We start from the raw sequence: 24,872 nt of genomic DNA, 5'->3' as shown, positions 1-24,872 counted from the left end.
TATATATATATATATATATATATATATATATATATATATATATATATATATATATATATATATATATATATATATATATATATATATATATATATATATATATATATATATACATATATATATATATACATATATATATACATATATATATACATATACATATACATATATACATATATATATACATATACATATACATATACATATATACATACATACATATACACACACATATAATGACACAAATGATGCAAAGTAACTATTGATCACAATATTCATTAGCGCTGCACTATATATATATATATATATATATATATATATATATATATATATATATATATATATATATATATATATATATCTCTCTCTCTCTCTCACACACACACATTGATCTTTTTCTTAATGAATAATCAATTTCGAAAAAAAGGTGACCTCAGATAAAGACTCACAAGGTCTGACAAACACTACAGACTATCTCCGAAAAACAAAAAAAGAAGACTTCATTAACTACTCAGGTTAACCATTGGACCCGATCACACCACACCGCCGGTACAACCAGAAGAAAGTACGGGGCGTGACCAACACCTGACCGCCATTTATTGTCCTCCATCTAGTTCTAATTAATAGAAGAGAACTGTGGACTTTCACATTCTTTTGGCCAAACGTGTGTGCGATGATCGAACGCAAACCCGGCAGGTAAACATTCTTATCAAGGGGAGCGCCGACTACAAAAACTCACTTCACCTCCCCCTCCCCCGCAGGCATTTTATGGCAATTTTTGTTCACATGTAATAATTACTAATTTTTTGCTAGAAAATTTCTTAGAACCCCCAAAACATAAAAAAAATATATATAAAATATATATATATATATATATATATATATATATATATATATATATATATACACACACTCTAAATTCACTGTGACCCCGCGTATTCGACGTATTTTACGAACAGCGCATGCGCCGTTCGTGAAAAAAATCCCAGTGCGCATGCTCGAAATTACGCCGCAAATCATCAATGCTTTAGACGTGAACGTAAGTTACGTACAGCCCTATTTGCGAACAACTTACGCAAAATTTTCAAAACTCGACGCGGGAACGACGTCCATACTTAACATAGGATACCCCTCATAGAGCAGGGGTAACTTTACGCCGGAAAAAGCCTAACATAAACGACGTAACAAAATGCGCCGGGCGGACTTACGTTTTTGAATCGGCGTAACTACCTAATTTGCATACTCCTCGCGAAAATATATACGGAAGCGCCACCTAGCGGCCAGCGTAAATATGCAGCCTAAGATACGACGGTGTAAGACACTTACGCCGGTCAGATCTCAGGGAAATTCTGGCGTATCTAGCTTTCTGAATACAGAAAGAAGATACGCCGCGTAAGTGCTATGAAGCGCCGGCGTATCAATAGATACACCGGCGTAAAGGCTATCTGAATCCAGCCCACATAATTTTTTTATCATTTTAAAGCAGAGGCCCTAGAAAAAACGGATTGGCGATTATAGCAATTGTCTATGTCACACGATAATATTTGCGCAGCGGTTTTTCAAATGCCAATTTTATTTTATTTTTTAAATACAGCCGTGGCCACAAGTTCTGACTTTTAGGGCCTCTGCTTTAAAATGATATATTATTTATGTTTGGGGGTTCTAAGGAATTTTCTAGCAAAAAAAAAAAAAAAAAAAATGATTATTGCATGTGAACAAAAAGTGCCATAAAAAAAAAAAAGACTTAGTTAGACTTACCGGTGACGGTATTTCTAAGAGCCTTTCAGGACAACCTTGGAGAGAGCGCAGCTCCGCCTCTTCATTAGGAAACACATGCTAATCTTTAAAAGCCCTCCTCTTCCACCATGGCCTCAGTTATTGTGGTCCGACTCTCTGGAAGACACAGCACAGAAAACCACAACACCATGATAGATTTTATAACTTATTACTTTAACATTTAGGGAGGGAAACTGCGGTTGTCCTGAAAGGCTCTTAGAAATACCGTCACCGGTAAGTCTAACTAAGTCTTTCTCCAGTCGCCTTTCAGGACAACCTTGGAGAGGATAAACAAGTAACTTACCCTAGGGTGGGACTACTGCCTGCAGTACCTTTCTGCCAAAGGCTTGGTCTGCGGCAGACAATAGATCCAACCTGTAGTGCCTTAGGAACGTTGAGTAGTTGCTCCAAGTGGCGGCTTCGCAGATCTGCTCAGGTGTAGCGCCGGCTCTTTCGGCCCAGGAGACTGCAGTTGACCTTGTTGAGTGTGCCACAATACCTGAGGGAGGCACGACTCCTTTGGCTTCATAGGCTTCTGAAATAGCAAGTTTAAGCCATCTGGCTAAAGTACTTTTGGATGCTTTTTCCCCCTTGCGGGGACCTGAGAAAGCTACAAAGAGAGCATTTGACTTTCTGAAATCTCTGGTGACTGAAAGAAACTGTAAAAGACACCTTTTCACGTCTAGTGTATGGAACGCTTCTTCTCCAGCATTAGAAGGGTTTAAAGCAAAAGTGGGTAACACTATTTCCTGTGACCGGTGAAATTTTGAAGATACTTTCGGAAGAAACGAAGGATCCGTCTGAAGGATCACTCGGTCTGGAAAAATTCTTAGGAAGGGTTCAGTGATGGCCAGAGCTTGGAGCTCACTGATTCGTCTTGCTGACGTAATAGCCACCAAAAAAACTGTTTTGAGGATTAAGTTTTTCAAAGAAATATTCTCCAATGGTTCGAACGGAACTCCCGTCAAACCTTGTAGTACAACCGATAAGTCCCAACTGGGAAAACTTTTGAGGATCACTGGCCTATTTCGAGCCAGTGCCCTAAAAAACCTGGAAATTAAAGGTTCTCTGGACAGAGTTTTTTCTAAGTAAACAGAAAGAGCCGCTACCTGTGTCTTTAAGGTACTGGCTGCAAGTCCTTTTTCCATTCCTTCATGGAGAAATTCTAGCACTGAGACTACACTCTTAGTTTGAAAGGTCTTGGAAGAACACCATGAGTTATACTTCTTCCACACTTTAAGATAAATTGATCTTGTTACCTCCTTCCTACTGGACAGAAGAGTTTTTACAACCTTGTCCGACAAGCCTTTATTTTTCAAAATGTCTTCCTCAGAAACCAAGCGCTTAGATGTAACCTGTCTGTTTCTGGGTGACACACAGATCCCTGTGTTAGAAGGTCCTTCTTGGGAGGCAACTTCCATGGAGGTTTTGCGGCCAGGTTCAGTATGGTTGCGAACCAAGGCCTCTTTGGCCAAAAGGGAGCAATCAGAATTAAGTCTGTTTTCTCTTCTCTGAATTTCCTTAAGACCAATGGAATCAAGGGAAAGGGGGGAAAGGCGTAGCACAGATGGTAATCCCAGGGATGGGCTAGAGCATCTATACCCATCGCTTGGTCTTCTCTGTGGAGAGAAAAAAAGTTTTGAACTTTCGTGTTTTGCTGACTGGCAAAAAGGTCTACTTGAGGATGTCCCCATTCCTTGGAGATCATGTTGAAAATCTCCTGATTTAGACTCCATTCTGCTTATATTACTTTCCTTCTGCTCAGAAGATCTGCCAGCAGATTTTGGGATCCTTTTAGGTGGATTGCTGACAAAGAGGCCACATTTTTCTCCGCCCAAGTCAGTAACTGATTGGCCAGCTCCATCAATCCCTGGCTCCTGGTCCCGCCTTGTCTGGTCACATAGGCCACTGCTGTAGTGTTGTCCGACAAAATTTGGACATGACAACCCTTCAGCATCTGTTGAAAAGCCAGGAGACCCATAAGAATGGCTTTTAGTTCTCGCCAATTCGATGACCTCCTTGCCTCCACTTTGGTCCATGACCCTTGTGCGGTCTGACCGTCCAGGTGGGCTCCCCATCCCCACGAACTTGCGTCCGTTGTCAGACGTTTGTCCGAGGGAAGGACCCATGAGAGACCTTTTGTGAGATTGGAGGGATCTCTCCACCACCAGAGGGACCGTTTTACCTTTGATGATAGAGAGAAGGTTTTCTCCAGTGACTCCTGGTGAGACCACTCCTGTAGGATGTTCCTCTGTAGGGGTCTGGAATGAAGCCTTGCCCATTGAATGGCAGGAATCGAGGCCGTAAGTTGACCTAGGACTGCCATGGCAGAACGTACTGACACTGAGAGATTCGTTTGAATCTGGCTCACTGCAGAAACTACTTTTTCTACTTTTTCTTGAGGGAGAAACACCTTCTGTAGAACTGAATTGATGGTGTAACCGAGGAACCTCATCTCCTGCGAGGGGTCTAGGTTTGATTTTTCTAGATTCAATATCCACCCCAGGCTCTCGAGATGAGCCTGGGACGTCTGGAGATCTGAAACCAGCTGATCCCTTGAACCTGCAAAGAATAAGAGGTCGTCCAGATAAGGAACAACTGAGACCCCTCTCAGTTTCAGAGGCTCCAAGGCTTCCGCCATCACTTTTGTAAAGATCCTTGGTGAGGATGAGAGGCCGAACGGCAGAGCTCTGAATTGGAGGTGCCATATTGAAGTTCCCAAGTTTATTGCCAAGCGTAGAAACTTTTGTGAGGCCTGCGCTATTGGCACGTGTAGATACGCATCCCTTAGATCCAGAGAGGCCATGAAGCACTCTGGTGTTAACAACTTTGTGATGGAATAAATGGTGTCCATCCGGAAGTGCTTGTACCTTATAGTTTTGTTCAGGATCTTCAAGTTCAAAATTAGGCGATATTTGCCTGAAGGCTTTTTTACTAAGAATATGTGGGAGTAAAACCCTCTTCCCTCCTGATCTTTTGGGACTTGGACAATAACTTCCTGTTGGATCAGATCCTTTAGAAGGTTCATCATTGCAGAAGCTTTTTCCTGATCCCTTGGTAGGGTTGTTACATAAAACCTGCAAGGAGGGCACTCTGAAAACTCCAGACTGTATCCTTGTGTAACTATGTTTTTCACAAAGGGGCTCTTGGTCAGAAGGCTCCACTGAGAAGAGAAAGCGGACAGTCTTCCCCCCACAGGAGTCAGATTGTCACTTGTCTTTTGATGACTGATCCTGGGGTGACTTAAAGAGGATACCTCCTCTTCCTCTACCTCTTTGAGGAAACCAGCGCTTTTTGTTTTCTTCTTTTTTGGAGGTTTGTGGAAAAGAACGAAAATTCTTTTTAACAGGTTGTTTCTTAGCCGGGAAAGCCTTCTTTTTGTCGGCTGTTCTATCCAGAATTTTTTCAAGGTCCGGTCCAAACAGTAAGTCCCCTGAGAAGGGTAACCCGCAGAGTTTGACTTTAGAGGCTGTGTCCCCTGTCCAGGTTTTCAGCCATACTGCACGTCTGGCTGAGTTCACCAGGGCAGAGGATCTAGCTGACAACTTAATTGATTCAGCTGACGCATCAGCCATGTACCTGATTGATTTTAGAATCAATGGAAAGGATTCCAAGATATCCTTCCTTGGTGTACCAGCTTCAACATGGTTCATCAGCTTTTCCACCCAACACTCCAAGTTTCTTGCCACCACTGTGGAGGCCATTGCAGGTTTTAGACTAAGAGAAGTAGAGTCCCAAGCTTTCTTTAACAGGGAGTCCGCTCTTTTGTCCATGGGATCTTTTAGTATCCCCATGTCTTCGAACGCAAGATCCGTGCGTCGAGACACCTGGGAAAAGGCAGCATCAACTTTTGGCTTTTTATTCCAGGCTTCAGAGTCTTTATCTTCAAAGGGAAATCTTTTCCTTAGACTTTTAGAAAAGAAGGGGCCCCTTTCTGGATCTTTCCACTCTTTTCTAATAGTATCTGATACTACTCTGTGAACTGGAAAAACCTTGTGTTTGGAGGCATCCAGACCCTGGTACATTTTGTCATGAAGAGATAATTGTACCTCCTCTTCTTGAATATCAAGTGTAGTATAAATTGCTTCAAGAAGATCATCTACTTCATCTAGAGAGACTTTATATCTGGAATTTCTGTACTCTCCTTCCTCTTCCTCCTCATCTGAATCCCTGAGTGAGCGAAGAGTACTTGTCCCTTCATCCCCTGAATCCACAACCTCTGACCTCGAGGTGGAAGCTTTTGGGCTGGGTGGTAAATGTTGGGGTTCAGCTTGCACTGCTGGAGTCTGAACCAACATAGATTTGACCGAATTCAAAGAACTTGCAAGTTCTTGCACTGAAGAAAATAACACTTTATATTGCTGGGATGTTTCTTCTTCCACTAAATCCTTAATACAAGATTTACACATTGCCTTCTGCCATGAATCTCTAAGAGGGTTTTTGCAGGAAGGACATTTCCTTTGAGTTGGTGGCTTTTTAGTTTTTTGTTTCTCCTAAAAACACACAAAAAAGGGTATTTTACCATTGGAGAAACAATAGGTTTTTTACAAACAAGGAAAAAAGCGCCACCACTTTAAAAGGAAGATGTGATAGAAAAGATCCACAGCTAACCAAACACCACCCAGTGCAACTGTCAGGGACCGAGAGAAGTTACCTCTGACCCTGCAGTACAGGCTCCCTTAAGGAGGACAAATAACAAAAAAACATATAAGCCCAATAGTAAGGATAGAGGCACCGCTGTACCCCCCTACCTGGACCTGAGCAGCGTCTGAGGCGCCTGTCTCCGCCATGGCTGTAGGTTCTTCCATCGCCGAGAGAAACACAGCCGGGACTGAATGATTTTTAAATCTTTCCCGGGCCTGCGCGTCATCAAAGACGGCCGGAACCGGAAGACGCCGCTCTTAGGCCTGTCCCCTGACCTCTGCGTTACTAGGCGACGTGGACCACGCGTCGCCACGCCTCTACAGGAAACTACGCCGCTGTGCATGACGTCACCCGCCCGCCAGGACCCGGGACCGTCATGCGGCGTTTCAAAAATAAACACCGCCAATGCGGTAGTGTGCCGCCCGGCCACCTGAGCCAAAAAACAGCGGACCCCTGGGCACTCAGCGCCGCTTCCTGTAGAGCCTTCACTCCACTGAGCAGGGAGAGGCTGGAGACTCCGGAGGACTCCCCCCCACCCTTAGGGGAGCCTGGGATGGCCACTGCACACCAAACAGATAAGGTAAGGCTTACCCCTCCAACCTTGGAAAGAGCGCAGCACCCCTGGTCCACAAGCATGCGCTTCCACCATGGCGGAGGAAACACAATAACTGAGGCCATGGTGGAAGAGGAGGGCTTTTAAAGATTAGCATGTGTTTCCTAATGAAGAGGCGGAGCTGCGCTCTCTCCAAGGTTGTCCTGAAAGGCGACTGGAGAAAAAGGACACACATTTTCAAAGTCTGCTGCCTCAGTTTTTATGATGGGAATTTGGATTATACTCCAGAATGTTATGAAGAGCGGGTCAGATGAATTGCAAAGTCCCTCTGCCAAAAAAAAACACATTTTCACTGCATTTGTGAAGAAGGCTTCGGAGCACCCAAGAAAGTCCAGCAAGTGCCAGGACCGTCTTCCTATTGTTGATTCAGCTGCGGGATCGGGGTCACCACCCGGGCAGAAGAGGGGAGATCGGGGGTCACCACCCGGGCAGGAGAGGGGAGATCACCACCCGGGCAGAAGAGGGGAGATCGGGGGTCACCACCCGGGCAGAAGAGGGGAGATCACCACCCGGGCAGAAGAGGGGAGATCACCACCCGGGCAGAAGAGGGGAGATCACCACCCGGGCAGAAGAGGGGAGATCGGGGGTCACCACCCGAGCAGAAGAGGGGAGATCACCACCCGGGCAGAAGAGGGGAGATCAGGGGGTCACCACCCGGGCAGAAGAGGGGAGATCGGGGGGTCACCACCCGGGCAGAAGAGGGGAGATCGGGGGTCACCACCCAAGCAGAAGAGGGGAGATCGGGGGTCACCACCCAAGCAGAAGAGGGGAGATCGGGGGTCACCACCCGGGCAGAAGAGGGGAGATCGGGGGTCACCACCCGGGCAGAAGAGGGGAGATCGGGGGTCACCACCCGGGCAGAAGAGGGGAGATCGTGAGCCAGGTAACCAAAAAATAAAAGTCGAAATTCTGACAAATTCCAAGCATGGATTGTGGAAGAATGGGGGGGGGGGGGCCCCATCAGGCAGAAGTTGAGTGGCACCATGCCGGGGAGAATTGTAAGCGACACCATGCCGGGGAGAATTGTAAGCGACACCATGCCGGGGAGAATTGTAGAAGTCTTGAAAAAGAAAAAAGAGGGGTCACCACTGCAATTGACTATGAATAAACTTCATGTCACTGTCAATAAAAGCCTCTGACACGTATGGAATGCTTGTAATTATACTTCAGCATCCCATAGTAACACCTGACACAAAGATCTACAAACAAGGAGACTTTGTGATAATTAATACTTGCGTTATTCTCAAAATATTTGGCCACGGCTATACATGCAAAACACACACACACTACATAACTCAGTTTTTTGTAAAATATGTTATGCAGAGTAAATAGATACCAAACATGTCACGCTTTAAAACTGCGCACACGCGTGCAACAGAGACAAACGACATACATTGGAATATCCATAGGTGTCTCTTCAAAAGCCTTTACAGGCAGGGCTGTATTTTAGCTTAGGCCGACACTTTGCGGGAGGAGGCCCCCCCCCCCCCCCGCACAAAAACATCCCCCCACCTGTCCTCCCGAGTCCCGGCTAACATATAGCCTCTGAGGTGCCTGACCAGTGCAGAGTTAAGCTACTCTTACAGAACAGGAGAAAGAGCTGGGGGGGGGGGGTGTACTGGGAGGGGAGAGAAGGAGGCACAGGTTTGAGATGAGGGGGGATTTTTTTTCTGAACGTGAGGATGTATGCTGGAAGGGGGAGATGGGGAGGATTTGTGCTGGGAAAGGGGAGGTTAAGGCAAGGGTTTGTGCTGAGAAGGGGGATTTTCACTAGAAGGGGTTATGTGAGGATTTGTGCTGAAAGGAAGTATTTTTGCTGCTAAAGGGGAGATGGAGGGGGCGGGGGTCTGGAAGGGGTGCGATTTACAGATGATAGGGCGGGTCTTAAATAGGAAGGGGTGTGGCTTTGACAGGAAGGGTGGGTCGTATTTAAATTAGGGGGTGCATGAATTTAGTCAGGCCTAGGGCAGCACAAACCCTAAATACACCACGGTTTACAGGTTACCACTTTAAATTTGCACATGAGGTCTGGTGCTAGAATTACTGCCCATGATCTGACGCTCGCAGGGATGCCTCACATGTGGAACGATCACAGTTTGCGTGCGTGGCCGACATGTGCGTTCGCCTTTGTGCATGAGAACAAGGGGCACTTTTCAATTTTTTATATTTATTTTTACACTGTCACTTTATTTATTAAATTTGTTGCAAGGAATGTAAACATCCTTTCTGACAGCAATAGTTATGCAACAGGTCCTCTTTATGGAAAGATCTATAAGACACCAAATCCCTCCTCTGCCCTTAAAAGCATCCAAAAAGGCCAAGATCGGTGTAACCAAATGATTTTCATTTTTAAAATTGGCGCAGTTTACACTCAGGTAACCTGGAAGTGATGCGACATCTTCGCTTCTAAGTTACTACACCATAAAGCCCAACAGAGCTGATGGGATCTTTGCTGGGCTCTATGATCAGCCGGTGGTAGTGCCGGCTGGTTGATCAGGACTACCCGCGGGACAGGAGGAGATTGTCCCTTTCATCTGCTTGTAAAAGGAATCCGGAGGCTAGTTAGTCGTTAGGATTGCTTTTACAATAGAGAACATTTTTGGGCTCTAACAAAAAGGTACAAATATAGATAGGACGGGCCCTGCAAGCTCCAACCACTACAGGCAGCCTGCAGAAAACTACAGGGAGGGGCGGAGACAAGACCAGTTAACCTGCAAAAAGAGCAGAGCTGTGGGAGGGGTTCAGCAAGCTCCACCCACTAGAGAAAATGACAGGAAGGGCGGAAACATGACCAGTCATCCTGCACAAGAAGTGGAGCTGTGGGAGGGGCCCATCAGGGTCCACCCAGTACAGGAAGGGGTGGAGACAAGACCAGTCACTCTACACAAGAAGTGGAGCTGTGGGATGAGCCCAGCAGGCGGCTGGAGGGGTCCAGCACGCTCCACCCACTACAGAAAATGACAGGAAGGGCAGAGACATGGCCAGTCATCCTGCACAAGTAGTGGCGCTGTGGGAGGAGCCAGCAGGCTGCAGGAGGGGGTCCAGCACCATCCACCCACTACAGAAAAAGAGGAAGGTGGAGACATGACCAGTCATATTGCACAAGAAGTAAAGCTGTGGGAGGGGCCCAGCAGGCTACACCCAGTACAATAAGGGGCGAAGACAAGACCAGTCATCCTGCACAAGGAGAGCAGAGCTGTGGGAGGGGGTCCAGCAAGCTCCACCCACTACAGGAGGGGGCGGAGACAAGACCAGTCCCCCCCTGCACACGGAGAGGGGGCAGCAGTGGGCGGTCTTTATTACAGGAAGTCACACACTGGATTACTGCACAGATCTGGAAGAAGATTCCAGAAGAAGTCACATGACCGATGGATGTAGAGAATATTTGTTTCTTCCAGAGAGTTCAGCTTGAACCTTTATTTTCCCTCTATATCAAGGTTCCTCCAGGGGTTTCTAGGGGTTCCTTGAGCTGTGGCTCAATGATCTCCCAGCTAATGGTAACCTGCCTAGTTCCAGGTCCATCACCACTTGGCAAAGCCAGCAGCAAGGGTGTCATTGGAGCCACGAAATCACCAACAAAATTGAGCATCTATGGAATGAGCTGGACAAACGAGTCTGATGAAAGGAGGCCCCAACTAATCTGCTGCTGACGACTTGGCACCAGATACCCCATCATACCTTTAGAGGTCTACCAAAGTCCATGCCAGGACAAGTTATGGCGGGTGTTCCTAATGTTATGGCTGATCGGTGCATTCTATTGGTAGATTTAACCTTTTGCCTGGAATTCAGTTTTAAAAAGGAAAAAAGTACGCAGAACTCCCCCTCCCTATTCTCCTACTTTGTTGCTCACCCACCGGTGCCCTTTGACCAAACTGAACAGTCACTGCCCCCTCCAGTTACAATTCTGGCAGACGTTGGATTCCTAGAGCTTTTTATCAGAGAAGCGTGATTTTCGGGGGGGGGGGGGGGGGGAGAAAACACGAGTCGGATTCAATCGATTACACGGGAGAGGTAACAAAAAGCCGCTCTTGTAGAGACAGGTAACATTGGTGGCACGGTGCCAGCAGAAGATCCGGAGGCTCTAATTGCCGGCTTCCACCTTGGACGGGTTTCAGGTTAATTACAGGTGAGGAAGTTATCAGACACAGAATATACTAACCATGGCTCTCCCACCGTCGTAGTAATCAAAGCCAAGTCCTGTGGGAACGAGAAGGTTGATGAGTGAAAACACTTCTTGACGTTGCCGAAAACACAAAAACAAAATGTAAAGCCGCGGTCAGACACAACATTTCTACATTTAACCCGACTCAGGGGACACGGCCTGCCACGAGGCTGGAAATTCCTTTCAAGCGTTCCAAGGCTGCTAGCCAAGTCTCAACAGCTGACGGTGTCCTTAATTAAAGAGGGATCTGTCAGAACGGCTGCTACCTGGCAATGCCGAGTCTAGGAGCACCTGACTTGGGGAAGCGGGGTTAGTTCCAGGGTATAGCTTCAGTATTGCTGCAGGATCTACAGTCCGGCAATACTGGCCTCCAGCACTGGAGAGGAGCCAAGTGTCGGCCATCTTGACAGGTTCACCTTAAAACGTGTCCTTGGCCTGCAATTTTCATGGTTTGAAGGTCATGATTTGAGGAGAACCGGTCACGATGGGCGAAACTTGGCTCCTCCCCTCTCTGGAGGCCACTATTGTGCAGGGACTAGTTTCAGCCATCTTGACAGGTTCTCCTCAAAACATGACCTTTGAACCATGAAAATTGGCCTGCAATTTTAATGGTTTGAAGGTCAATAGTGGCCTCCAGAGATTGGAGGAGCCAAGCTTCAGCCATCTTGACAGGTTCTCCTTAAAACTTGTCCTTGGCCTGCAATTTTCATGGTTTGAAGGTCATGTTTTAAGGAGAACCTGACACCATGGCCGAAACTTGGCTCCTTCCCCTCTCTGGAGGCCACCATTGTCCTTGGCCTGCAACTTTCATGGTTTGAAGGTCAATAGTGGCCTCCAGAGAGGGGAGGAGCCAAGCTTCAGCCATCTTGACAGGTCCCCCTTAAACATGCCCTTGGCCTGCAATTTTCATGGTTTGAAGGTCATGTTTCGAGGAGAACCTGTCAAGAGGGCCGAAACTTGGCTCCCTCTCTCGGAGGCCACTATGTCCTTGGCCTGCAAGTTTCATGATTTAAAAGTCATGTTTTGAGGAGAACCTGTCACGATGTTAGTACGCTTAAAAAGTAGAGCTTAAAGAAAGTCTCTTATTTTGTAATGCCCTCCCTGGAACAAAGTACTACATGTACCAAGTGTTTTCTAACCCTAGTGGTCGTTCTGACAACATCTCTAAAAGAGACAGCCGATTAATAGCTGCAGACTGTCTCAGTTGTGAGCACTTTTCTGAGACAAGCAGTGGCAAAAGGAAGGGGAGCGTGTCAGTCTTTGCATTCCTCTTGCTGTTGCTTGTCTCAGAAAAGTGCTCACACCCAAGACAATTTGCAGCTATGAATCGGCTGTCTCCTTCATTGCTGTTGTCAGAACGACGGCCAGTATAACACAGGTTAGAAAGCACTCAGTACATGTAGTACTTTGTCTTAGAATGCTTTCCAACCCAAGTTGCCCCGACTATCGTTCTCACAACAGCAATGAAGGAGACAGCCGATTTATAGCTGCACATTCTCTTGGGTGCGAGCACTTATCAGAGACAAGTCATGGCAAGAGGAATGCAGAGACCAATAGATCACTCCATCTCTACGCATTCCTCTTGCCGCCGCTTGTCTCAGTAAAGTGCGCACAGCCAAGACAAGCAGCCAAGTCTCAGACATCTTCACAGGTTCTCATCAAATCATGACCTTCAAAGCATGAAAATTGCAGGCCAAGGGCAATACTGGCCTTCAGAGAGGGGAGGAGCCAAGTTTCAGCCATATTGACAGGTTTTTAAGGCCATGTTTTGTTGAGAACCTGTCAAGATGCCTCCTCTCTGGAGGCCAGTATTTTCCGACTGCAGATCCTGAAGCAATATAGAAGTGTACTATACAAACAACATCCTTTTCATGTGTAAATGCTATAACCCATAAGAGTCAACCAAAATATGTCATGAACTGGTATGACGATTACAGAATAAATTCTGATTGGTTGGTATGGGTTAGTAGAGCTTAAAATAAGGCATTTCATTAATTTTAGTTATGTCCTCCATGGGACAAAGTACTACAAGCACCAAGTGCTTTCTAACCCTAGGGGTCATTCTGACAACAGCTATGAAGGAGATGGCCAATTCATAGTTGCAAAATGGTTGTCTCAGCTGTGAGAAAAAAAAGGATTTTTGTACTCACCGTAAAATCCATTTCTCTGAGTTCATAGACGGACACAGCATCCTTTGACCTTAGGGTTATGCTTCTTCCTACCAGGAGATTTAGGCAGAATTCTACAGCACTTAAGGTGTTAAAAACTTTCCTTCATGCCGCTCCTCCCAGGGGGCGTGGCTCCCCCAGGCATAACCCCCACTCTGCTTTAGCAGCCTCAGTTCGTAACAAGCAGTACAAACAAAGGAGGGGTGGGTGCTGTGTCCGTCTATGAACTCAGAGAAATGGATTTTACGGTGAGTACAAAAATCCTTTTTTCTCTTTCGTTCATAGACGGACACAGCATCCTTTGACCTTAGGGACGTCCCCAAGCAGTGTCAAAAAAATTCGAGGGGTGGGAAAATAACACAGCAAAAACAGGTTACACCCCAAACAAAACCGGAGTTACTCAACGGAGGAACTCCAACCTTAAACTGCCGCCTGTAACACCCTGCGGCCGAAGGAGGCATCAGAAGATGCACTCACATCCACCTTATAAAACTTTGAAAAAGTGTGGAACGACGACCAGGTCGCTGCCTTACACACCTGTAACACAGAGGCTTGGTGTCGGAAGCCCAGGAGGCCCCGATCGCCCTGGTCGAATGCGCCATGACCCGAAAGGGAGGCGCCCGCCCCTTCAGGGCGTAGGCCTGAAGCACAACCTGTCGGATCCACCTGGAAATGGTGGCCGACGAGACTGCCAGGCCCTTACTGGGACCGGACACAGACACGAACAGCGAGTCCGACTTCCGGAACGGAGCTGTCGCCGACAAGTAAACTCGAAGGGCCCGAACCACATCCAGAGAATGTAAAGAGGCCTCCTTCGGGTTCTTCGGCTGAGGACATAATGATGGAACAACAATGTCCTCGTTAATGTGAAAGGCCGAAACGACCTTCGGAAGAAAAGAGGGCTGCAGGCGCAGCACCGCCTTATCCTGATGGATGACCAAGTAGGGGGCCTTGCAATACAAGGCTGCCAGTTCAGACACTCGTCTGATAGAGGTAATAGCTACCAGAAAGACCACCTTCGGCGACAAGGTCAGCAAGGGGATCTCCCGAATGTCCTCAAAGGGGGCACGCTGAAGCGCCGAGAGGACCAAGTTCAAGTCCCAAGAAGGTAGCGGAGGGCGCACCGGGGGGGCCACATGCCGGACCCCCTGCACAAACGTGCGAACCAAAGAATTCGCTGCCAAGGGACGCTGAAAATAAACAGCCAGAGCAGAAATCTGACTCTTGATCGTGCTCAAGGCAAGAGCCTGGTCCACTCCCCGCTGTAGGAACAGCAGGATCCGGGACACCACGTAAGTACGGGGGTGCCACTTCATCTCCTCACACATAGAGATGTATGCTTTCCATGTACGATGGTAAATTTTTCGAGAAGTGGACTTCCGTGCACGCAGCATGGTAGAGATTACCGGGCCCGACAGGCCCCGGTCCTTCAGTACCTGGTTTTCAACAGCCACGCCGTTAAAGCCAGTGACCGTAAAGCAGGATGGAAGATCGGGCCCTGAGACAGGAGATCTTCCCTCAGAGGCAGACGCCAGGGGGCGTCTGCCACCAGACGTACCAGGCCCGCGTACCAAGAGCGACGCGGCCAATCTGGGGCGATCAGGATCGTTGGAATCCCTTCGGCTTCCACCCTGCGCAGCAGGCGGGGTAGGAGCCTTAGAGGAGGGAAGGCGTAAATCAGGTGATATTGACCCCAGGGAGCCACTAACGCGTCTGACGCGTCTGCCCACGGGTCCCTTGACCTGGCCACAAACCGTGGTACCTTCCGATTGAGACGGGACGCCAGAAGGTCCACGTCTGGAGTGCCCCATTTTTGGCACAGGATCTGAAACACCTCCGGGTGGAGAGACCACTCCCCTTGATCCAGAGTCATGCGACTTAGGAAGTCGGCTTGCCAATTCAGAACTCCCGGAATGTATACCGCCGACAGGGCCGGAACGGACCTTTCGGCCCACCGAAGTATGTGAGCGACCTCCGTCGCCGCGGCCGAGCTCCTTGTGCCGCCCTGATGATTGATGTACGCCACGGCCGTGGCGTTGTCGGACTGGATCCTGACAGGACGGCCCTGTAGCTCCAGCGACCACCTGACAAGGCACAGCTTGATTGCTCGGAGCTCCAGGATATTGATCGGCAGGCGGGACTCCTCCCGAGTCCAGCGCCCCTGGGCTGACTGGGTGCCCCAGACGCCCCCCCAGCCGAAGAGGCTGGCATCCGTCGTGACCACTGTCCAGCGGCACGGAAGAAAAGACTTCCCGGACCGAAGCACCGGAGACGTCAGCCACCATGCCAGGGAAGACTTGGCCAGATGGCTCAACCGAATCTGGTGATCCAGAGAAGATGGGACCCTGTCCCATCGTGACAGAATCTCCTTCTGTAGTACCCTGGTGTGGATTGGGCATACAGAACCGCCTCGAAGGAGGCCACCATCAGACCCAGAACCCGCATGCAGAAGCGAAGAGATGACCACTTCTGGGTCAACAACTGTCTCACTGCAGATTGCAGGGTCAGCAGGTTTTGCGATGGGAGGAACACTTTTGTCTCCCCCGAATCCAAAACCAGCCCCAGGGGTTCCAGCCTCTGGGACGGAACCAACACTGATTTTCTGAGATTCAGAAACCAGCCGAACTCCTGCAGAGTCCGACACATGATGGACACGTCCTCCTCTAACTCTGAGCCTGAAGAAGCTCTCAGGAGAAGGTCGTCCAGGTATCCCACGATAGCGATCCCTCGCTGCCGTAGCAAGGCCAGGATCGGGGCGAGCACCTTGGTGAACACCCGTGGTGCCGACGCCAGCCCGAACGGGAGGGCCACGAATTGATAGTGGTCCTCCCCGATCGCAAAGCGCAGATACCTTTGGTGGCTTGTGCAAACGGGAACATGCAGGTATGCGTCCATGATGTCTAAGGACGCCATGAAGTCCCCCTGGTGGAGGGACGCCATGATAGAACGGACCGACTCCATCCTGAATCGCTGCACCTTGACAAAGGAGTTGAGGGCCTTTAGGTCCAGGATAGGGCGAACCCCTCCCTTCTTGGGGACCACGAACAGATTGGAGTAGAACCCCCGAAACCGTTCCAGCGAGGGGACCGGCACAACCACCCCCCTGTCCAGAAGATCCTGGACAGCCCCGGACAGGGCTAGCCGACGATCCGGAGGAAGCTGGAGGTTGGATGGAAAAAAATCTGTTTGGGGGACAAGAAAGGAACTCTATCTTGTACCCCGAGGCGACCACCTCGCAAACCCAACGGTCGGATAGAAGAGAATTCCACCGATCCACGAAGTCGTGAAGCCGTCCCCCCACCCGAGACCCGGGCGGGGGCAGACCTTCATGCGGAAGCAGGCTTGTCCGCAGGCTTGTTCGGTTTTTTGAACCAGGGGCGCTTACGCCCGGCAGCAAGGGCTTTTGCACCTTGCGGACCTTTTCCAGCCGCGCTGGCGCACGAAAAAAAAACGTTTAGGGGGTAGTAAAAGTAGGACCTTGCTTGCGGCGAGGTTCCCTACCCTTCCCCGACTGAGGGAGCAAGGTGCTCTTACCTCCAGTGGCATCCTTAATGATGTCATCCAGGGATGCCCCCAAAAGCCGTCCGCCCTTAAAGGGCAAATCTACCAAGGCCTTTTTTGAGTACTGGTCAGCCGACCAGCACTTCAGCCATATAAGGCGGCGCAGAACCACTGCGTAGACAGAAGCCCTGGAAAGCAAAGGAATCTAATCCATATCCGCCTCGCAGAGAAACTTCTGACCCTGAATCAACTGTTCAGCCAGGTCCCTAGAGGACTCGGAAGCCCCCTGGACCTCCAGGTCCTGCAGCAGGAGCTTCGCCCTTTCAGTCAGCGTCTGAGCTACCAGGGCTCCGGCCAGAGTCGGCCTTACCACCGAACCCACCACCGAGAACAGGGAGCGGGCCACGGCCTCCACTCTCCTATTAGCGGGGTCCTTGAAAGCAGGAGCCCCCTCCACAGGCAACGTAGTAGCCTTACTCAGTCTGGACACAGGAGGGTCCACCGACGGAGGAGTGACCCACTTTTTTAAAAAGTCCTCCTCCAGGGGGGTAACGGGTAGCAAAGCTTTTAGGAACAGTAAAAGCCTTTTGCGGTGTATCCCATTCCTTATACAACAAATTGTCCAAATAAGGAACACAGGGGAATACCTTAGCGGTACGCGGTGGTTTGCGGAATCCAAAAGGGACTGACACCGCTGGTGTCTCCGCCAAATCCTCTAAATGAAGAGCCTCACGCACCGCAGTAATAAGAGCTCCAACAAATTCCTTATCAGCAGACTCCGCAGCAGAGTCATCCTCGCTGTCCATGTGGGTTAAGCCCGCATCCTCTGACATGACAGAACCAGAAGCATCAGATTCTGCGTCAGAGATATCCCCAGAAACAGCCTCCGGGGGGGGGCGCTTTTTTACCCCCCAACCGAGCACTGGCTGCTTCAAACCTGGTGAGAAAAAGACTCCAGGACAGCCGACACCGATTCAACAGATGTGGCAGGGGGAGGGGCGCTTAAGGGTTAATTCCGGCATTGTAAGAAATGAGGGGCCTGATTCAGGCTCCATATTGCCGTTGCCATTTCACCCCTACTGCCAAGGGCAGGAAAAAAGTCCCCCACAGGTCACCTCCCGGCCGCTAGAGCACAGTATGGGGCCCCCTGAGACTCACCACCCCCTGGTACAGCGCGGTCTGTGAAGGCAAGTGTGTGCTGAGGAGAAGCTGCAGCGCTGCGTCTGTCCCCTCAGATGATTCGCGGTCTTTTTTCCCCGCCGAAACGGCCACTAGAGGCCGAACTAGTGCTGAAAATGGCGCCGGCCACAAGAAAATGGCCGCCGAATAATACAAGCGCGGCTCCGGCAAAATGGCCGCCGTTGCGCAGTTTTAAAAAGACAGTGTACCCAAAAATGACAGTACACCAAAACAGCACACAGCACACACAAAAATGCCCAGAATGTCCACCACAGTCCCCTGCAGTGACACAGAACAGCCCCAGCCATACCACGAGTGAAAAAATATGAGCCCCAGGGAAAAAAACCCCTGCACAGCCGTCACCCAAAGGGGAAAGGAGGGAGAGGAATAAGGGAGAGAGGAAAGCAGGGGAAAACCCTCAGTCGACCTCCCAAGGGAAAACATTCCAGCCAGACCACTTACCTGAGTAAGGGGCCACTACTTACCTGTCCTGCGACTACCTGGCTGGAGGTATCCCAGACAGAACCAACGACCGCGAACGGCATGGCTGTCGGCCAGACACACTGTGACAAGGCCATAGAGACCGGTCATATGTGTGCCCTAGAACCAAAGTTCCCCGGCCGCCCCTGGAGCAATGGGGCCTGTCGTGGACGTCCCAAAGCGGAGCTGAGGGCCGGCACACGCTCGAAGGCCGAACCTGGGGGGACTACAAGGGTCGAGGACCCAGCCTGTCACCCAGTCGGCTGTTGATAGAAGAATCGCAGGATTCAAAAATAAAAATAAAATAAAAAAGCGAGGAAAAAACTCGCAAAATGCAAAAAAATTTGCAAGAAAAAACTCCAGAGTCCAGGACTCCAGAGAGAGCCTGACTCTCCTGACGGTTAGGCAGAAACAAACTGAGGCTGCTAAAGCAGAGTGGGGGTTATGCCTGGGGGAGCCACGCCCCCTGGGAGGAGCGGCATGAAGGAAAGTTTTTAACACCTTAAGTGCTGTAGAATTCTGCCTAAATCTCCTGGTAGGAAGAAGCATAACCCTAAGGTCAAAGGATGCTGTGTCCGTCTATGAACGAAAGAGAAAAAGAAAGGGAGGGACGTGTTGACCTCTGTATTCCCCTTGCCGTCGCTTGTCTCGAAAAAGTGCTTACACCCAAGACAGTCTGCAGCCATGAATCAGCCGTCTCCATTATAGCTGTCGTCAGAATGACAGCCAGGATAACTAGGGTTAGGAAGCACTTATAAGACAAAAGTACTACATGTACTAAGTGCTTTCTAACCCTAGTTACCCTGGCAGTTATTCTGACAACAGCTATGAAGGAGATGGCTGATTCATAGCTGCAGATGGTCTTGGGTGTGAGCACTTTTCCGAGACATGCAACGGCAAGGGGAATGCAGAGGCCGACACTTCCCTCCCTCCCTTTGTGCTCACAGCTGAGAGCATTTTACCAACACCAGCATCGCCAACATGTTGTTTGTGTCTTTTGGAGTGTCGCAGTGCTCCCTCTTGCTCGATTCAGGTTATGGATGTCAGGCCCCCCCCCCCCCCTGTTTAGTGGGCCAACAATGTACCCAAGCTGAGAGGATGCAAGGAAAGACTCCACCCACAAAACCAACCCAGCGTGCGTTTCACGAATTGGAAGGAGAGGCAACAGATGAGACTAGCAGGAAGAAGCAGAAGACAGAAGAATTAACAGAAGGATAAAGGAAGAAGATTGGACAGGAAGGAGAAAGCAGAAGACACAACAGGAGGTAGAGGCAGAAGAAACGGGCAATTGGAGACACCACTTTGGTCAGGAGGAGTAGCAGAAGACACAAAAGATCAGGCAGGAGGAGTAGTAGCAGAAGACGCAACGGAATGGACGGGAGGTAGAGGCAGAAGACGCAACAGAATGGACAGGAGATAGAGGCAGTAGACGCAACGGAATTGACAGGCGGTGGAGGCAGACGACACAACGGAATTGACAGGCAGTAGAGGCAGAAGACGCAACGGAATGGACAGGCGGTAGAGGCAGAAGACGCAACATAATGGACAGGCGGTAGAGGCAGAAGACGCAAGGACAGGAGGTAGAGGCAGAAGACGCAACGGAATGGACGGGAGGTAGAGGTAGAAGATGCAACATAATGGACAGGCGGTAGAGGCAGAAGATGCAACATAATGGACGGAGGTAGAGGCAGAAGACGCAAGGGAATGGACAGGCGGTAGAGGCAGAAGACGCAACATAATGGACGGGAGGTAGAGGCAGAAGACGCAACGGAATGGACGGGAGGTAGAGGCAGAAGACGCAATGGAATGGACGGGAGGTAGAGGCAGAAGACGCAACGGAATGGACAGGAGGTAGAAGCAGAAGACGCAAGGACAGGAGGTAGAGGCAGAAGACGCAACGGAATGGACGGGAGGTAGAGGCAGAAGATGCAACATAATGGACAGGCGGTAGAGGCAGAAGACGCAACATAATGGACAGGCGGTAGAGGCAGAAGACGCAAGGGAATGGACAGGCGGTAGAGGCAGAAGACGCAACATAATGGACAGGCGGTAGAGGCAGAAGACGCAACATAATGGACAGGCGGTAGAGGCAGAAGACGCAATGGAATGGACGGGAGGTAGAGGCAGAAGACGCAAGGGAATGGACAGGCGGTAGAGGCAGAAGACGCAACATAATGGACGGGAGGTAGAGGCAGAAGACGCAACGGAATGGACAGGCGGTAGAGGCAGAAGACGCAAGGGAATGGACGGGAGGTAGAGGCAGAAGACGCAATGGAATGGACGGGAGGTAGAGGCAGAAGACGCAACATAATGGACAGGCGGTAGAGGCAGAAGACGCAACATAATGGACAGGCGGTAGAGGCAGAAGACGCAAGGGAATGGACAGGCGGTAGAGGCAGAAGACGCAACATAATGGACGGGAGGTAGAGGCAGAAGACGCAATGGAATGGACGGGAGGTAGAGGCAGAAGACGCAACGGAATGGACGGGAGGTAGAAGCAGAAGACACCACTTAACTTTTGGAGTCAAAACACATTACGATTCAGAAAACACGGCATTGTACACTTCATTATATTTTTATAGTTTCTTTCTTATTTGTACTTTCTATGGTCACAGCCATTGAAAAATCTCCTTGCAGAACATCTACAAAGTGCCATGTGCAACAACATTCTCTTTTGGTTCTCTGGGACTCTTCCTGTCCATGTTGATTAGGACAGAAGAAAATGTGCAATACTGAAAACTGGTAATATCTTCTATATTTTTTTTTTTTTCCAATAAAAAATAAGGGGCAGAGTGTCTACATTGGCCAGTTGGCATTCAATCAAAGCTAGCGTCTGCTTGGCTGCTACCCTCACCTTCCAGCCAGATCGTCCCGACCTTCCTACCCCCCCCCCCCCCTTCTGTACACAGTGGAGAACACTCACCAATTAGCTTGAGTGTCAGAACGCAGTGAGGCATAGTCCACTTGATATCGTAGTCGTCGGTGGCGGTGTAGTAGTAGCCAAACAGTAGATAACCCTGTCCAAAATACAAAAGAGCGATTATCTCAGAGACGGGGTCATAGGAGAACATTACATGGAGAAGGGACAGGTGGACTTTAACATACTCTCGTAGAATCCAGGCAGATCACATAGGTTGGTAGATACAACCTTTTACCCGGTTCTCCTCCTTTACTGGGATCAAAGGTTTTACCAGTTCATTGCCCCCCACCCCCCCCCCCCTCCTGATGAAGTCCAAATAGAAGCCACACTCCTCACAGTCCCCCCCCCGTCCTCATTGGTGAATGGATTACTATGGACGGTGCCAAGCCAGAACCCCAGCGCTCCAAATAAATGTGTTAATTTGCGAAGGCAACAATGTTTAACCCCTTGCCTACCGGGCACTTACACCCCCCTTCCTGCCCAGGCCATTTTCCACTCGGGCATGCAACACTGTATCCATATGACATTTTTATAATTTTCTTCACACAAATAGAGTATTTTTTGATGATATTTAACCCCTTAACGACCGCTGCACGACTATTTACGTCCGCACAATGGCACGGACAGGCAGAAGGGCGTATATATACGTCCTTGCCTTCTAGCGGGTGAGGGGTCCGATCGGGACCCCCTCCGCTGCGTGCGGATCCCCTCGGGGAGCGATCCGGGACGACAGCGCGGCTATTCGTTTATAGCAGCTCCGTCGCGATCGCTCCCCAGAGCTGAAGAACGGGGAGAGCCGTATGTAAACACGGCTTCCCCGTGCTTCACTGTGGCGGCGCATCGATCGAGTGATCCCTTATATAGGGAGACTCGATCGATGACGTCAGACCTACAGCCACACCCCCCTACAGTTGTAAACACACACTAGGTGAACCCTAACTCCTACAGCGCCCCCTGTGGTTAACTCCCAAACTGCAACTGTCATTTTCACAATAAACAATGCAATTTAAATGCATTTTTTGCTGTGAAAATGACAATGGTCCCAAAATAGTAGTAAAAAAAAAAAAAAATTAATAAAAATGCAATAAAACTATCCCCTATTTTGTAAACGCTATAAATTTTGCGCAAACCAATCGATAAACGCTTATTGCGTTTTTTTTTAACAAAAATATGTAGAAGAATACGTATCGGCCTAAACTGAGGAAAAAAAAATGTTTTTTATATGTTTTTGGGGGATATTTATTATAGCAAAAAGTAAAAAATATTGAATTTTTTTAAAAATTGTCGCTCTATTTTTGTTTATAGCGCAAAAAATAAAAACCGCAGAGGTGATCAAATACCACCAAAAGAAAACTCTATATGTGGGGAAAAAAGGACGCCAATTTTGTTTGGGAGCCACGTCGCACGGCCGCGCAATTGTCTGTTAAAGCGACGCAGTGCCGAATCGCAAAACCTGGCCTGGGCATTTAGCTGCAAAATGGTCCGGGGCTTAAGTGGTTAATCACTGCTGAGTTTTTTTTTGTTTTGTTTTTTACAAAAAAAATAAAAAAAGCCCAAATATTTTGAAAAAAAAAAAATATATATATATTTTTTACTTAGTTTGTCAGTAAATTTTGTAACCAAGTAAGTTTTCTCCTTCACTGATAGGCTGAACTGGTGGGCATTGATGAGGCGTCACTTATGGACACTGATTAGGTGGCATCAATATGCCGCACTTATGGGCACCGATAGGCGGTACTGATGGACAGCAGTGGTGGGCACCGATAGGCGGTACTGATGAGTGGCACTGATGGGCATTAACGGGCAGCAGGTGGTGGGCACTGATTGCTGGCACTGGTGGGCAATGATTGGCGACACTGATGGCGCTATATTGTAATCAGGGCACCAGTTACATGCGTAGATTCCCCTGGGAGAAGATGCCGCTGATCGGCTCTCCTCGCCACACACTCCGCCAGTTACTCCGCCAATTACCGGCATCTCCGCGTTTACATGTGACCGGCTGTGGTTGGACACAGCCGATCACATGGGTAAAGAGCCATGGGCCAAGAGATCGGGGGTCGTGCTGTGTCCTAGCAATACGGCTCCCCCGCGGGCATGCGAGAGCAGCCCGTTCTGGGACGCCGTCATATGACCGACACTAAAGCCTCCAGGTAGAAGAATCCGTCTCCAGTGCTGGGGTTGGCCTAGGATTAGGTAGGAAACCAAACCGCAGAGAAATGGTACGGTACCTCTAGGGGGGGCACTTAGCAACATCTAGACCAAAGGGAGGCAACCTGGGGCCCTCCAGCTGTGGCAGAACTACAAATCCCATCATGCCTCTGGGAGGAATTGTAACCACCAGCCTTGCAGTGCCTCATGGGAGATGTAGTTCCACAACAGCTGGGAGGGCCCCAGGTTGCCAACCCCCAGATCTAGCCATTTCCTCCCCAGACTGACCCCTTTCATAAAGTTATTTTCTTCATGGATGATCGTCATCACATGTGGGCGTCACCCAGGGTGGTCTGTATGCAAAATACAAGGTTCTAGTCCCTCCCACAAAAAGGTTCAGGCTGGAGTTACATTGTATTCAACATTTCACACGTTGTGACGCAGAGCGCGGAGACTTACCAGCTGGAAGCAGAATCCGGTTATCACCGCCGTGACCGTCCGCCCCATCAGCCGCAGGATGAGAAAATGTAACACCACGCATAATAGCGAGTGATAGAGCTGAGAGCCTAAAGGAGAGAGAGAGGGGAAGATTACAAATCATGGCAAAATAAAAAGTGCACCCGTCACCAAATACTCTACAGGAACAACCAACACAGCAGAAGTCTTATAAAGGAATACAGAGCAGACCATTCCTAAAAGCAGACCATTCATAAAACATTCCTAGAAGCAGCGATGTGGTACATGTATATACCAGGGGGGTCCAAAGTTTCTAAATAAAGGGCCAGTTTACTGTCCTTCAGATTTCAGGGGGGGTGGACTTCAGGTCAGTGGGAAGAATAGTGTCCCGTCTAGTGCCCCATCTTTGGTGTCAGTGGGAGGGACAGTGCCCCATCGTTGGTGATCTGGGAAAGTAATGTGACCGGCCTCTCTGCTGCGGCAAATCGAGGCAACTAGGAGCTGGGTGCCCCTACCCCCCTACCCCTGAAGAGGACAGGAGCTGGGTGCCCCCCCCCCCCCTAGCCCTGAAGAGGACAGGAGCTGGGTGCCCCCCCCTACCCCTGAAGAGGACAGGAGCTGGATGCCCCCCCCTACCCCTGAAGAGGACAGGAGCCCCCCCCTAGCCCTGAAGAGGACAGGGGCTGGAATCCCCCCCCTACCCCTGAAGAGGACAGGAGCTGGATCCCCCCCCCCCAGCCCTGAAGAGGACAGGAGCTGGGTGCCCCCCCCCCAGCCCTGAAGAGGACAGGAGCTGGGTGCCCCCCCCCCAGCCCTGAAGAGGAC

The 24,872-nt window shown here is 49.4% G+C and overlaps 1 protein-coding gene across 1 annotated transcript in view; it reads right to left on the bottom strand.

Annotated features, from left to right (window-relative positions):
- LOC120922640 (lysophospholipid acyltransferase 5-like) overlaps positions 1–24,161 on the bottom strand; it is a gene marked incomplete at its 5' end in the record, with an annotated part of 49,773 nt that extends 25,612 nt beyond the window's left edge. Inside the window, 3 exons of the mRNA XM_040334729.1 lie at positions 11,193–11,230; positions 21,447–21,540; positions 24,051–24,161. Coding sequence (XP_040190663.1) covers positions 11,193–11,230; positions 21,447–21,540; positions 24,051–24,161 — 243 coding nt within the window. The remainder of the gene's footprint in view (positions 1–11,192; positions 11,231–21,446; positions 21,541–24,050) is intronic.
- Between the last annotated feature and the right edge of the window lie 711 nt (positions 24,162–24,872).

Source organism: Rana temporaria, unplaced genomic scaffold (assembly GCF_905171775.1).
Source record: "Rana temporaria unplaced genomic scaffold, aRanTem1.1, whole genome shotgun sequence".
Classification (NCBI taxonomy): domain Eukaryota; kingdom Metazoa; phylum Chordata; class Amphibia; order Anura; family Ranidae; genus Rana; species Rana temporaria.
Note: the sequence above shows the minus strand (reverse complement) of the source record. Positions and strands in the feature narration are given on the sequence as shown.